The sequence below is a fragment of the Trachymyrmex cornetzi genome, unplaced genomic scaffold, assembly GCF_001594075.2.
Source record: "Trachymyrmex cornetzi isolate Tcor2-1 unplaced genomic scaffold, Tcor1.1 scaffold1313, whole genome shotgun sequence".
Taxonomy (NCBI): Eukaryota; Metazoa; Arthropoda; class Insecta; order Hymenoptera; family Formicidae; genus Trachymyrmex; species Trachymyrmex cornetzi.
In genome coordinates, this window is record NW_017295888.1 from 11,783 (window position 1) to 28,048 (window position 16,266).

Below are 16,266 nucleotides of genomic sequence, written 5' to 3' on the forward strand. Positions count from 1 at the left end.
GGATAACGTCGCGGGAAATTCGCGCGGGGAGAGGAGAGAATTACGGCGCCCGCGGAGGCGTGGTATACCGTCACCGCGGCGCGTTATCGGATAACGCGGGGTCAGTATCCGCCGGACGCAGCCGCCATCGCGCGCGAGCCGCTGCAGCCGTCACGCGCCGGTCCCGGGCGCGGTCCTCGCCTCCTGTCCCCATCGCGCGCTATACTTACCATATATACTTATCATCTCTCTCGCTGTTATACATCTTTTTCCAACGCAGCTTTATCTTCTTTTCGCACGCAAAGATTTATATATATATTTATATAATATGTATGGTTTATAGCAATAGTAAATGAAATATTTTTTTCTAAAGTATACCCTAACAGAACATAGTTCCTTATTTTATTTATAATAAGAGCGCGCGTAATACGATACCGCGTGAATAAGAAGGAAACAAATAATCGCGGACAACGGAGTAATTTATATGTATATTTATTTATTTGCTGTCGCCGGTCCCAGGCGCGGTCCCCGCCTCCTGTCCCCATCGCGCGCTATACTTACCATTTATACTTACCGTCTCTCTCTCGCTGTTGTGCATCTTTTTCCAACGCAGCTTCTCACACGCAAAGATATTCATATAACGTATGATTTATAGCATTAAATGAAGTATTTTTTTTAAATATACTCTAATTTTTTTTAAATATACTCTAATAGAACATAGTTTCTTATTCTATTTAATAAGAGCGCGGTATAACGCGAATAAGAAAGGAACGAAGGAAGGAATGAAGGAAACAAATAATTCTGACAATGAAGTAATCAGTATATTTGTTTTATTTATTATTATTTATTTATAGGTATATTTATGTGTGTATTTATGTATGTATATTTTATATATAATATAATACTATAATAATTATGTATGTATATTTATATATATATATTTTTATATATATTTATATATATATATATATATGTATGTGTGTCCTGGGGCAGCTTCCGGGACCGAAAATAGAATTAGTTAAAAACAGTTTTATAAAGCCTCTTTTGTTGTTTTCTGCCTTTCAAATAAAATTAATTTATTTTTAATCGTTTTCGAAAAAAAAACGAATTTGGCAGTTTCCAGGACACTCACATATTGACAGATTCCAGGGCACATATTCTTCCAGCACATTGACAGATTGGCAGGTTCCGGGACAACACATGTTTCCAGGACATTCACAGACTGACAGGTTCTGGGACAATATATTTTTCCAGGACATTCACGGAATGGCATGTTCCGGGACAACAAATATATACAGAAGAATTGACTAAATGGCAGGATCCGGGACAACATATTTCTCCAGGACATTCACGAAATGGCAGGTTCCGGGACAGTACATTTTTCAGGACATTCACGAAATGGCAGATTCCGGGACTACACACTTTCCAGGACACTGATCAGAACGGCAGCTTCCGAGACAGCAAACATATATCTTAAGATATACATGAATCATGGAATGTCTAATGGCAAATTTTTGGCAAGACCATCCTGTAGGTTTTACTAACGGGGTGTTATGTTTTTGTTAATTATGTCCTTCACCCGGAGTCCTAGTAGTATACCACTTATTTGCCATTCGCATATTTTATTGCAGATTTCGGATCTGTACATTCAAATATATATGTATACATTGGGTTGTACAGATTCGGAATCTGCCATACGCATATATTATGGTAGATTTCGTACCCGTACATCCAAATGTACACACAACTGGTTACCAGAAGGTTGTAACACTTTCTTCGATACATATTGCAACTGTTTTATGATTCGTCACACTGATTAGATTAATTAGCAAGACGAATAATTAAACGGTTGCAGAACTGTTGGGTCTGCTGGACACGACTATATATTCGGTGAGCAATCGAAATTAAAAATAGATCGAAGGAAAAGTGTCACAACTTTTTAGTGACAAGTTGTAGGTATATTTCGATGTACACACCCGAAATCTGCTATAACATATGCGTATGGCAGATTCCAGGACATCTTGGAATTTTCTATAAGCATTTATATCTTGAGATATACACGGATAATGAAATGCCTAATCGCAAATATTTACACTATCCTGGAGGATCTGCTAACGGCGTGTTAAGTTTTTTAATGGGGTCCTTCACCCGGAGATTTAGTGTACCACTTATCTACCATACACATTTTATAGTAGATTTCGGGTCTGTACATTCAAATGTACGAGGGGGGACCCAAAAAAAAAACGGGAATTTCGTCATAACTTCTTTATTTCTCAATATTTTAACACCAAATTTTTATCACCTTCAAAGTATTCGCCATTGACCACAACGCACTTCTCCAAACGATTCTTCCATTGTTCAAAACAGTTTTTAAATTCACTCATCGGGATGTCCTTTAAGCCTTCCAGCGATTTTTGTTTCACCTCCTCCACAGTGGCAAAACGCTTTCCTTTCATATTCCTTTTGAGTCTGGGGAACAAAAAGAAGTCACAGGGGGCTAGATCCGGTGAGTATGGGGGGTGGACAATTGGTGTCATGGCGTTTTTGGTCAAAAATTGCTTCACGGAAAGGGCGGTGTGGGCCGGCGCGTTGTCATGATGGAAGAACCAGTCGCCTGTGCGCCAAAGATCTGCCCTTTTCTTCCGGATACTCTCCCTCAATCTTTTCAAAACCTCCAAGTAGAACTTCTGGTTGACAGTTTGACCCGGGGGAACGAACTCCGCGTGCACAACACCTCTGCAATCAAAGAAATGAGCATTGTCTTGATGTTTGACTTCACTTGGCGAGCTTTTTTGGGACGAGGAGAGCCAGCTGTCTTCCACTGGCTTGATTGCTGCTTTGTTTCGGGGTCGTATCCATAGCACCACGATTCATCACCAGTAATCACCTTGGAAAAAAATTCAGGGTCCTCTTCGAGCTGATTTTGAAGCTCAAAACATGCCTGAAGTCGACGCTCCCTTTGCTCGTCTGTGAGAAGTCGCGGGACGAATTTGGCTACAACCCTTCTCATGTGCAAATCTTCGGATAAAATTCTCTGAATTGAACTCCATGACATTCCCGACATCTCACAGAGTTGATCAATGGTTCGGCGACGGTCTTCACGAACGAGGGCATTGATTTTGTCGACGTTTTCATCAGTTCTTGACGTTGAGGGGCGTCCTGAACGAAATTGGTCTTCAATAGACATTTCTCCATTTTTAAAACGTGAAAACCAATCGTAAACTCTGGTTTTACTTAAGGCAGCATCCCCATAAGCAGTCTTAAGCATTACAATAGTTTCCGCGGCCGATTTCCCCAACAGGAAACAAAATTTCACAGCCGCGCGTTGTTCTCGACAATCTGCCATTACGTTTTCGCCGAAATGTAAAAAGTTGTTTTACTAAAAAAAATCTCACAGGCGAACCGATGCACTCACAGCGACACAACTTTGCACACTGACGCAGATGGCGTGACACTAACGGACATGTGGTCAAACAATAGGTTCCCCCACTCTCCCTCCCCACCACAGCGTAATTCCCGGAACTTATGGGTCCCCCCTCGTATATACATTGGATTGTACAGATTCGGAACCTGCCATACGCACATATTACGGAAAATTTCGTGTCTGTACATCGAAATGAACGTACAACTGATTACCAAACAGTTGTAATACTTTCTTCGATGCATATTGTAACCGTTTTATGATTCGTCACGCTGATTGAATTAATCAGCAAGACGAATAATGAAACGGTTGCAAAATTGTTGAGTCTGCTGGACACAACTATTTACTCGGTGAGCAATCGGAATTACGAAATACATCGAAGGAAAAGTGTTACAAGTTTTTTGTGACAGGTTCAATGTACATTTCGTTGTACATACCCGAAGTCTGGAATAATATAAGGTTGTCAAATATCTCCCTTCCGCTTTTTTTGTCTTTTGAATTTCGCGGCTATGTACAAAGCGCTACAGAGGTCGTATCTGGCAATACTATACACCATTTCAAAGGTCTTGACATAACCTACAAAACGACGCTATGCATGATTAGTTTGGATATTGCGTTCAACAGTTATAGACGTGTAAACATGGAGTTCACTAACGCCGAAATTCGCGCTATTTTAAAGTTTTCCTTCGTTAAAGGCAAATCCGCTAGAGAAACGTTCCGTGAGATTAATGGTGTTTTGGGGAATGGTACTCTATCACTTCGAACCGCGGAGGAATGGTTTCGACGATTCAGAGCCGGTGAAAACGAAACCATGGATAAGCCAGCCGGCGGAAGACCTGTGACGACGAATACCGATGAAATCATAGAAAACATCGAGTTAGACCGGCATGTGGCATCTCGTGACATCGCCCGGGAGATGGGAGTTAGTCACCAAACCATTTTAAACCATCTGCAGAAGGCTGGATACAAAAAAAAGCTTGATGTTTGGGTGCCGCATGATTTGACGCAAAAAAACCTTCTGGACCGAATCAACGCCTGCGATATGCTGCTGAAACGCAACGAACTCGACCCATTTTTGAAGCGGATGGTGACTGGCGACGAAAAATGGATCACATACGACAATATCAAGCGAAAACGGTCGTGGTCGAAGGCCGGTGAATCGTCCCAAACAGTGGCCAAGCCGGGATTGACGGCCAGGAAGGTTTTGCTGTGTGTTTGGTGGGATTGGAAGGGTATAATCCACTATGAGCTGCTCCCATATGGCCAGACGCTTAATTCTACCATCTACTGCGAACAACTGGACCGCTTGAAGCAGGCGATCGACCAGAAGCGTCCAGAATTGGCCAACAGGAGGGGTGTAGTGTTCCACCAGGACAACGCCAGACCACACACTTCGTTGATGACTCGTCAGAAGCTACGGGAGCTCGGATGGGAGGTTTTATCGCATCCACCATATAGCCCGGATATAGCGCCAAGTGATTACCACCTGTTCTTGTCCATGGCGAACGCCCTTGGTGGTGTAAAGTTGAACTCAATACAGGATTGTGAAAAGTGGCTGTCCGAGTTCTTCGCAAGTAAGGAGGGGGGCTTCTACGAGGGGGGTATTATGAAGTTGCCGTCTAGATGGAAACAGATTATCGAACAAAACGGCGCATATTTGAACTAAATCCGATCACTGTAACACTTTTTATAAAGCATTGAATAAAGAGCAAAAAAGCGGAAGGGAGATATTTATATATGCGTACAGCAGATTCCAGGACATCTTGGAATATTTCATACGCACATATATCTTAAGATATACACGAATAATGGAATGTCTAATGGTAAATTTTTGGCAAGACCACCCTGTAGGTTTTGCTAACGGGGTGTTATGTTTTTGTTAATTATGTCCTTCACCCGGAGTCCTAGTAGTATACCACTTATCTGCCATTCGCATATTTTATTGCAGATTTCGGGTCTGTACATTCAAATATATATACATTGGGTTGTACAGATTCGGAATCTGCCATACGCACATATTATGGAAGATTTCGTGTCTGGTCATCGAAATGTACATACAACCGGTCATCAAAAGGTTGTAACACCTTTCTTCGATTTGTTCTTGAAGCTCATGGTACATATTTATACTACGTTTACAAGACCCGATATCAACGAAGTTATAGTATTGATATGTTAAGTCCTATACACAATATAAGAAGTATTAGGAACAGCAATAGATACTAAAATTTCTACTTATCAGGTATCAGTTACTTCGGAATTTGCGGTTTCTAATATAAGTTGAAACCTTGATATTTATTCCTGCACCTAATGTTGTGCACAGAGCTTTATAACTACACGGAGAAAATTTTATATTTAAAATTACTATAATGTGGTAGTAACTGCGGACCATCGTGTAATTATAAGTTTAAATGCAATAATATAAAGTAATTTTTACACTTTTTCATAGTAATTTTTTCATAAATTTTTTCATTACAAAATCAAACCTTGTTGAATAAAAGTTAGCAATGTAAAGATAATAAAAAAGCAAAAAAACCTACCAAATATTGCTTTACCATAGTAAAAATTAACTCTTTCCATGATTTAAAAGCACTGCTTTAATAAAAATTACTTCATTTATATGTGATAAAATTAATATTACCATAGTAAATGTTACATCGGAATATCGTTGTGAGGGTCCATCTAAAAATACAAGACATAGTAAAATGTAATTTAACATTGTATTAAAACTTAATATAAAATTTTCTCCGTGTAAACAATTAAAAAGATTGAGCATTCGCCACACACTTGATCTTATTAGTGAAAATAATATATATATTCTTGATACAGTTTACAAAAAATTACAAAATTATTTAATTAGATCGACATAAGTAATATACATTGAAAAATAACCCTATCATTAACAAAAAATAGACGTTTCGGCCTTGAATATCGCCATCCTCAGTATTACAATCGTAAATTAACATTAAAATATTAAATTATGTGCGCTAATAATTTGTCGGTTAACGTTACAATGTAATTGTTCAATTACTTAATATGCTCTAGTGAAATTAACATTTTAATCCATAGTTCGTATTTAATTGAATGATAGTATCCTGTAGTCAAATTAAAATTTCAATCCATAGTTCAAATTTAATTAAATGATAGTATCCACCAATGCATAATTGCTTGTCAATTTGATATAATATCATTGAAATTACCATATAAGATAAAGTTTCCAAACTAGAATAAAAATCCAGTAATAAATTTTGAATTTCAAGTATGGAGCTAATTCTTCATTAAAAATACAAAATTTTTTAAATAAAAATAATAATAAAACTTTTTTTTAATAACATTACCCATATCTTGAATTTCCGTTTGATGATTCACAATGGAAGATTACTTCTTGTCAAATTATTACTATCAGAGAATATCAGAGATTGGTTTCAAACGAGTTTAGATTGTAATTTCTTTATTTTATAAGTTCTATAGAAGGTCTTTATCATCAAAAGAGGGGGAAAATATTGTGAAATAGGAAAGGGTAAACAAAAAAGGTAGTGGGAAGGTAACCAGTTGCCATCTAGTATAATTTTCAAAGTAATTTTTAAAACTATGATATTACTTGTATTATCGGTAAGTAGGAAACGGGTAGTTCTTCTGTATCATTTTGATTATTTATCCCCTCAGCTTGTTTTTTAATATGGATCGTTTCAGAAATGGATCTTTTGTAAAATGATGGTTCAGAGTCTAAAATTTCAATATTTTCCCAATCCATTTCCTGATTAAAATTAAGCCGATGACATGAGACTACTGAGAGATTATTTAATTTTTTTATGTCTGCTTTGTGTTCCTTTATTCTAGTTTTAAGCTATCTTTTAGTCTATCCTACGTAAAAACACTCACAATCTCGACGATTGATTTTGTATACCACATGATTATTATCCATTTTATTTAATTTATCTTTCCCTGTTTTAATAAATTTAATTAAGCTATTAGTAGGTTTATATGCAATATTCATGTTGTATTTCCTATATACATTCTTAAATTTTTCAGTTAAATTATTGACATATAGTAAAGTACAAAATTTTCTGATATTAATATCTATAGGTTCATTTTGATTTGTATATACTTGTAATCATTTTTGTGAATTAAAGATTTGATTCTATTACTTATTGTATTAAATAGATAGAAAATCTAATGGAAAACCGTTATTTAATAGAGTGTCTATCATGTTCGTGATATTTTTTTGGTGAAAGCTTGGATGTGACAGGAATACAATTCTGTCCAATAATGACGTAATAACAGTCCTGGAAAATGCCAAAGGTCCTGGAATCTGCCAATACATTTTGCAAAAAGTCCCAGAAACTGCCGCTGGACATACATATGTAACAATGCACCCCATAAATGCATTATACCCGGCAGAACATCCCGCCGGATGCCGCCGCTGAGGGACCTCTAGTCACTCGCGAGCGATGAGGGCGCGGTGTGCCCGAAATTTTTTTTAAACGCGAAAGCAAAATTCACAGGTCGCAGCCGTCTCGCCGAGAAACGCCGAACGCGTACGAGACACGCCGAACCAAACGTCTCCCGCTCGCATTGTTCAACCAACGGAGATCGCCGAACGACTCCGGAACAATACGAGCGGGAGCAACAAGCGAGTGTATAAGCCGCGCGATTGTTAACATCGTGGCCAAAAACGCTCCGAGCTTTCTTTGGCAAATCCGCTACCTAAAATTTCGAATACGATTCCGTTCCTCGCTCGACCTGCAGCATCAGTACAGCGGTCCAGAGTTCTGGGTCACTGCCGAGTATTCTCGGTCAGCCGCAGACCGACTTCCAAGACAGACGCACGATCGGCGAGTTCACTAAAGGGGAGGATTCTCCCCCTTGTTGAGGTTTCTCGACTGCCGACTCGCGCCTCCGTCACCTCTCGCGACTCCGGTTGCATATACGGGCCCGGGGCCACTGTTGCGGAGACGTTGGACCGAGGGTAGAGATTCCTCTGCCTTCACCGAATGTTCTCGGACGTCGCGACACGCCCCACGGCCGCGAAAACGCGAACCGCCAAGCCTGCGCCGCGATCGCGCCACGCCCCGCCACTGGCGTATACCAGTGTTTCGTCCGCGATCCCGATCTCGCTAGAGATACCCGCGCTGCTGCATCTGGCACTCTTGTACATATACATATATATATATATATATCGTTTTGTATATACCGCGAACGCCACATACACACGCACACCCACACATACGCACATACACACACACACACACATATTGTACAGATATCTAAATAAAATACATTTTGTTACACCACTACACGTCGCATATAAATTCGCATTTCCCTCTCCCGCCGAACCTCCTTCGTGCCCCGCATCCATTACGCCCGTAATACAAGTCGACGAGCTAATCTGCGTATAAAAGTCAGGTTGTTACAAAATTACTAAATTATTGTAGACCGGGAGATGATGACACTAAAATGATCATGATTTGTTACCGCTTGAAATCGTCATAATTCGTTATTTATTAGGTAAACATGCAGGAAACGCAAGTATAAAGACTCTTGGTATAACAATACATCAAAGAACAAAGGTTAATAAGAGTTAATTTTCGTAATAAAAGTAAATAAAATGAAAGACTTAAAAATAACACATGTATATTAATAAGAATAAAAAAGAAAAAATTACAAAGCAATAAAACTCGACGTAGACACAATGTATTACATGTTTTCGGCCCATCGTTTTAACCCTCATCAGATAAACAATATAAAACGCAGGCGAACTTTAAACATACTGCTGTAGCAGCTGTAGCTGCTGCTGCTGCTGTTGCACAAACGAGATATCATCATCGTAGTCACCCCGGTCATCCCTCCTCCTCCGCGGTCTACCCAATCGCCTATTGATTCTCCTAAAGTCCTCGGTGGTGCGTCTAATCAGGCCCGTTAGGATGTCCATGACATCATTCATCTGTATGATGACGTCGGCGGTACCGTATCTGAAACAAAAGAGTAAAAATATGAAAATACCAATAAAAGAGACCCTGGGCTAATGGGAATTTGCGCTATGATTGACGAGAATATCGAAATATTCTTACAAGTATATATATTCATTTATTTATTTATTATATTAATAAGAATAAATATACTTGTGTAAACCAATCACTAGCATTTATATTTCGCGCCTTCAAGCGACATGGCGCCACGATATGCGTCCCCGCGATCTCATTGGTCAGAGACTACAAGTCACCTGATTGTGTTACAACGACGCGCCCGTGTGAGCATGTAGAGAGTTAGAGTTAATAAGCAAGAGTGAATGTGCTCTGCTCTGATACGGTGCGTATTGCCAATAAAAGTACCGTTATATACTCAGACCGTCGTCTCGTGGTGTACCTTTTTTTACCCTCTCTATTCACGGCTCTATCCTACGATTTCCTTCCTGAGGTTCCTACAGCTATATCTTACAGCCTTCAGAAGTAGGATATATCCTCCACGTGTTACGCCGTTCTGAGTCAGCCATTTTCTTCAACCGCGCCGGTTCTCTATTCTTCGACCGCGTCGCGTTTAGTGCCCGCCTACGAAAACCCTCGTTAGCGATTTGCCTTCATCTCCGTATCGAGTGAAGTTCTAGTAGTTGCCCGGCATCCGTCGGACGCTGCTTTGCGTTATCGCGCCGGAATCTTAACCGTGTTGCGTTTGCCGCCATCTTTGGCTTTGTTCATTACCGCGATCGCACATCTCCTAATTGTGCCGCGTTTGCCGTTTCCTTGGCTTCTGCTCAACGCTACTTCGTGATTGTTACACGTTCGAGCTACAACATCGGACGCATGAAGCGCGAAGAGATTGAACGACTCTCGCTAGTTCAGCTGGTCGCCGAACTTAAAAAATACGGCTTGCCGGTTAGCCCTAATCCAATGATTTGTGTTGACACGCTAGTTGGCTACTACGAGGAAAACTCTGAAACGAAAGAAGTTTCTACGGAGGACGTCAACTTTGAACATCAGTCGACAAGCGCCGGTACCAGTGCTGAAAAGGATAAGATGGATTCTGATTCGTCAAATTCTCTGGAAGCTGTTGTAAAGCTGCTTACGGAAAAAGTGCAGCAGCAACAATCCATGTTGTACCAGTTATTTAATCAAAAACCAGTGGTTTTTCAGCCATGTGTTCCAAATATGGTGCCAAATTTATTGTATGGCCCACCGGACAGTTCACAGTCTAGTGTACTTCAGGGTAGTCAAACGCCTCATTTCACTACCAGTGCCGTACCTAACCCAACCAATTGGCAAGCGCCAATTACTGGGATGTCAGCAAATCCTTCCAGCGTCTATCAGACTTCGTCGGTGTTGACAACCGTTCCGACAGCTCAGGCGATTACCCTACTCGCCTCGCAAATTCCGCAATTTAATGGAGTGGAAGAAGAAGTCGACGTGTGGATTCGTAAGATTGAGTTCATCGCCTCTGCGCATGGTGTTAGCGACAGCGTTAAGCTTTTAGCTGCTGTATCTAAGATGAGTAAACACGCCCGCGATTGGTTTGATATGGACGTCAGTGTCGTTCCTGGGTCATGGGACTCATTTAAAGCCGGAATCACTAGGAGGTTTCGACGCCACATTCCGTTTAACGTGGCATTGCAAAAAGCAGAAACGCGTTTATGGACCTACGGTAAGGACAGTTTCCAGGAATATGCGATGGCCAAGCTTAAATTGTTACATCGCTTGCATCTTCCTCAGGACGTATGCATCAACGTGCTTATTGGTGGCATTACCAACTTTTCCATTAGAAGCGCCGCTGCTTCTTTAAGTGTCAATTCTGTGGATGAATTCCTCGACAGAATGCACCAGATCACAAGTGTTTGTGGCACATCCAAGTGTTCGTCGCCGGTTCACTTCAAGAAAGAGAAGTCTCGGGATGTCAAAGATTCTAAGGAGTCCAAGGATCGTACTAATTCATCAGTCAAGAAGCCTTCGTCTCCGAACAAGGAGAAAGACGTTATTTGTGCCTACTGTAAAATTCGTGGACATCTGAAAGCCGATTGCCGGAAGCTGAAGCGAAAGGAACAACTGGGTCCTACCACCCCTGCTAGTTCTCTAGCATCCTCGCAGGTGGCTGCAGTTAAGGAAGCAGAAGAGCCTCCAGCTACTCAGGATCAAGATCAGTTATCAGTCGGTTGTGTTGACGCGAAATCATCACGTCAAGTTAAGATAAGTGATTCCACGACAGAAATAAATTCCCTTGACAATCGTCCTTGTAGTTTACTCGTATTATTGGACACGGGTAGCCCGGTCTCGTTTATTCAAGAGTCAGTGTGTAAAATCTTTTTTGGACAAGATGTTGAGTTTCACGGTTCTAACTTACCACCATATCGTACATTGAGCGGTTCTAAGATTAACGTAATTGGTAAGAAAAGTGTTAGTATCGGTTTATCTGTATTACCCGGTATTACGACTGAAGTCTCTTTTCTAATAATTCGAAACGATTCATGGCCAACTCATGCCGTGCTTGGTCGCGATTTCATAACTGCGAACCAGTTAACGCTGGTCTTTACACCTTGCCCGGAATCTAGAGACAGAGTAAAATTATTCGAGGAGGTCGCGTCAGCTGAACTAATAGACAGCGAAAATGTTAAGGACCAATCCAATGTTACCTCATTAGATATTAAGACTGATTTCGGCGAAGAAGCTGATTCGAGAGTGTCCGAAATAATACGCGAAGTAAGTAACACTCCGGTTGAGAAAACAGTTGATGATTATTATGTTACAGTCGCGTTACGTGATGAATCAATTTTTGCTTTCTCTCCAAGACGCCTTGCTTGGGCGGAAAGGATGCAGATTAGAGAGATAATAGATGATCTACTCGCTCGCGATATTGTTAAAGAGTCGAACTCGCCATATTGTGCTCGTATTGTGCCGGTTCGAAAGAGGAATGGCAACTTGCGCTTATGTGTGGATTTGCGCCCGCTGAATTCCCGTGTGGTTAGACAAAAATATCCTTTTCCGATCATTGAGGACTTATTGTTTCAATTAGCCGATCAACCTGTTCTTACTCTGTTGGATATTAAAGAAAGCTTCCATGCTATTAAGATCCATCCGGATCATACAAAATATTTCGCCTTTGCTACGCCAGATGGGCATTATGAGTACACGTGTCTGCCCTTTGGGTACTCGGAAGCACCCGCCGAGTTCCAGAAAAGGCTTAACCAGATCTTGCAACCCTTAATCAAACACGGTGAGATTTTAACCTACATAGATGATATCCTCATTCCAACCAACACGATAGAAGAAAATTTGAATATTTTAGCTAAAACATTGTTGTTGTTACATCAACACTCGTTTGAAATAAATCTTTCGAAGTGTCAATTCCTTAAAACTAAGGTTGAGTACTTGGGATACGTCGTATCGGAACAAGGTGTCACTTTGACTGAACGACATGCGGAAGCCGTTAACAAATTTCCCGTTCCCCGGAACGTTCGTGAATTACAAAGATTTTTAGGCCTTGTTAGTTACTTTCGAAAATTTGTACAAGGTTTCGCTGAAATTGCTAAACCGCTTTATACGCTTTTAAAAAAATACTCGACGTTCGATTTTGATGCCAAGTGCGTTACCGCCTTCGAAACTTTAAAGTCTGCTTTAATGTCATATCCAGTATTACGACTCTACAGTCAGCATCGGGAGACCGAGTTGCATACCGATGCCAGCGCCGTCGCCCTTGCCGCAATCCTCTTGCAGAAGCAAGACAATAACTTGTGGGCTCCGGTAGCATATTATAGCCAATCAACAAACTCAGCAGAAAGCCGTTATCATTCTTTTGAGCTCGAAATGCTCGCGATAGTCAAAGCAATTGAACGATTTCATGTCTACCTATGCGGTATCCCGTTCACTATAGTTACCGATTGTAATGCTCTCGTCTTTGCTATTAATAAAGCCAATTTAAACCCTCGTGTTGCGCGCTGGACACTTAGGCTACAAAATTATGATTTTAAGTTAGTCCACCGCAAAGGAATTAGGATGGCTCATGTCGACGCACTAATTGTAAGTCGCGTAGTTGCGTCAATTAACCCTCTTCCGTTGGAAAAAGAGTTGCAGTGCAGACAACTCGCTGATTTTGCCGTGCAAGCGATTGCTCTTCATCTAGAAGAGTCAGAGCATGATAAGTTCGAATTGATTGAGGATTTTGTTTACCGCAAGACTGAAACAGGTTTGAAATTTTATGTACCCGACTCAATGGTCTCAAATATCATTCGAGCCTATCATGATCAAAGTGCGCATTGTGAAACTGAAAAGACAGTAAAGGGGATCTGTGATAATTACTGGTTTCCGTCCATAAGAAAGAAAGTGCAAAACCATGTAGATAATTGCTTAGTTTGCTTGCTGTATAATGCTTCTCCTAACATCAAAGAAGGAGAGCTTCAACTTGTATATGAAGGAGTAGATACTCCTTCAATTCCTCTGCATACCGTGCATACTGATCATTTCGGTCCTATAACGGAAGCGAATAACGGCGCCAAACACATTCTTATTCTAATCGACGCGTTTACTAGATTTACGTGGCTCTTTCCCATGAAGACCACCAGTTCAAAGGAAACAATTCTGTGTTTAATTTCGGTATTCGACCTATTTGGTAACCCGTCAAAATTGGTTTCCGATAGAGGTACCGCTTTCTCGTCATATGAATTTGCTAACTTTGTTCGAGACAGAAATATAAACCACTATTTAATAGCCGTTGCCGCGCCTTGGGCTAATGGATTAGTGGAAAGGGTCAATAGATTTTTGAAATCTTCCTTTCGTAAGGTTATAAAACATCTAGCCAACTGGCCAGATGAGATAGGCAACGTACAGTATGTCATTAACAACACTTTCCATTCTTCCATTAAAGCCTCGCCGTCTAAATTACTGTTCGGTTACGATAAGCGCAACCATCTAGATTCAAGTTTAATTCGATTTCTGAGCGATCTAGCAAAAACTACCTTAGTAGATAGAGATTTCGAGAAGACTCGAGACAGAGACCGCGACATAGCGATAAAAGCGTCGGACAAACTCAAACAATATAACAAACTGTACTACGACAAACATCACAAAACACTTTTTTTATATAAGATAGGAGATTTCGTTTTGATTCGCGATTCAACAACTAAACCGGGAGAGAACAGAAAGTTAAAGCCGGTTTATAAAGGTCCATACTTGGTCGCCAAAGTTCTTGACAAAAACCGTTATGTCATTCAAGACATTCCAGGTTCACCCATCACTCAGAAACCGTATAACTCTATCTTATCGCCCGATAGGATTAAATTATGGATAAAACCAGTTCAAGTCAATTAGGCTGGTATTAGTTTACCGTTTCTGTGATATTATAAGTTTGCGTTAATTAAGTTTACATCAATATTATAAGTTTGCGTTAATTAAGTTTACATTAACATTATAAAAAATTAATATAAAGTTAGAACATATAACCACACACTCGGAGGAATGAGTGAAAGATTTATATATTCGATAACATGTCTAATAGGCCAACGTTTATTCTATTACAATACAAAACTATGCCATAACATTATTATCAATATAAAAGTCTAGACGTTTCGACCTTTAATATGGTCTTCATCAGTAACAATTTGTATGTATGAGCCAATTTAATTACATTAAACCTAACATGATCGCAATGAGATGATTATACAATGTTAGAATGCAAATCTTAAATAGTTGAACCTTATTAATAAAAATCGTAATTTCTGTGATTGCCCATATCCAGGTCTTGTTGTATCTTCGTTATAAATTGTGAAATTGTACATCAATATTTAATTTATTACAGAAAAATTGATCCTTGTCATACTTCGAAATTTTTCTCTAAGTTAAAGTTCCAAGGCTGGAAAACATACTACTCTTATACACAATTTTCTTATGAAAAAATTATTATTACGAAAAATAAATACCTTAAACTTATTTCTTTCTATTAATTTGATTTCTTCACCAGTCATGGAAAGAAGTAAAATTTACTAATTTAACAAGAATTATTGAGAAGATATATTATTATATAGCGGTTTCAACTGTGAGTGTGTTTAAAATTAAAAATATCCGTATTTATATATAACTGAGGTTAAACGAGTTAGAAAGAGAAAGACAATTATCATCTAGAGATGGAATAGTAGGACACATAAAATTGAGACATTGCCATTTGTCATTCCTTTATGTAAGTCATTACTTATTACTTGTTAAATGGATTATCGGTAAGTAGTTCGTAGGCAATTTTTCTGTGTCTTTTTGGTCATTTAATCCTTTTTCTTGGTTTTTAATATAGATCATTTCTGATATCGAACGTTTGTAATAGAAAGGTTCAGTATCAACTATTTACGGATGGAAATATACCTAGAATATATGGCCTGCCAAAGATCCATAAATTGAATTCACCGCTGAGGTTGATTGTCAGCTGTGTTGACAGTCCTACTTTGCCATTAGCAAATTTTTTGAAAGACATTCTAGACAAATGCTTTAACAAGAAGAAATTGGGGTATATTGGAAATAGCTTTGAGTTGGTCGAAAAATTAAATGGTAGACCACTAGATTCTAACTTTAAATTGGTTTCTTTTGACATAATTTCAATGTATACTAATATACCTATAGAGTTGGCAATTGAAGGAATTGTTAATAGATGGGAATTGATAACGACACATACATCTATGTCGTTAACAGAATTCATCTTGTCAGTTAAATTAATTTTGAACTCAACCTTTTTCCAGTTTGATAATAAATTTTATAGACAGATTTTTGGCATGCCAATGGGCTCTCCACTCTCGCCTATCATTTCGGATCTAGTCATGGAGGATTTAGAAAATAAAATACATTCCACAATAAAAATAGAAATACCCATATACTTTAGATACGTTGACGATATACTTTTAGCCTTAC

The 16,266-nt window shown here is 39.4% G+C and overlaps 1 protein-coding gene across 1 annotated transcript; it reads right to left on the bottom strand.

Annotated features, from left to right (window-relative positions):
- Window positions 1–2,199: 2,199 nt before the first annotated feature.
- LOC108770746 (putative uncharacterized protein FLJ37770) lies at window positions 2,200–3,261 on the bottom strand. The gene is made up of 2 exons (XM_018522455.1): window positions 2,867–3,261; window positions 2,200–2,715 (listed from the first exon to the last, which is right to left on the bottom strand). The coding sequence occupies exons 1-2, from the start codon at window positions 3,245–3,247 to the stop codon at window positions 2,572–2,574; spliced, it is 525 nt and encodes a 174-aa protein (XP_018377957.1). The 5' UTR covers window positions 3,248–3,261; the 3' UTR covers window positions 2,200–2,571.
- Window positions 3,262–16,266: the final 13,005 nt, after the last annotated feature.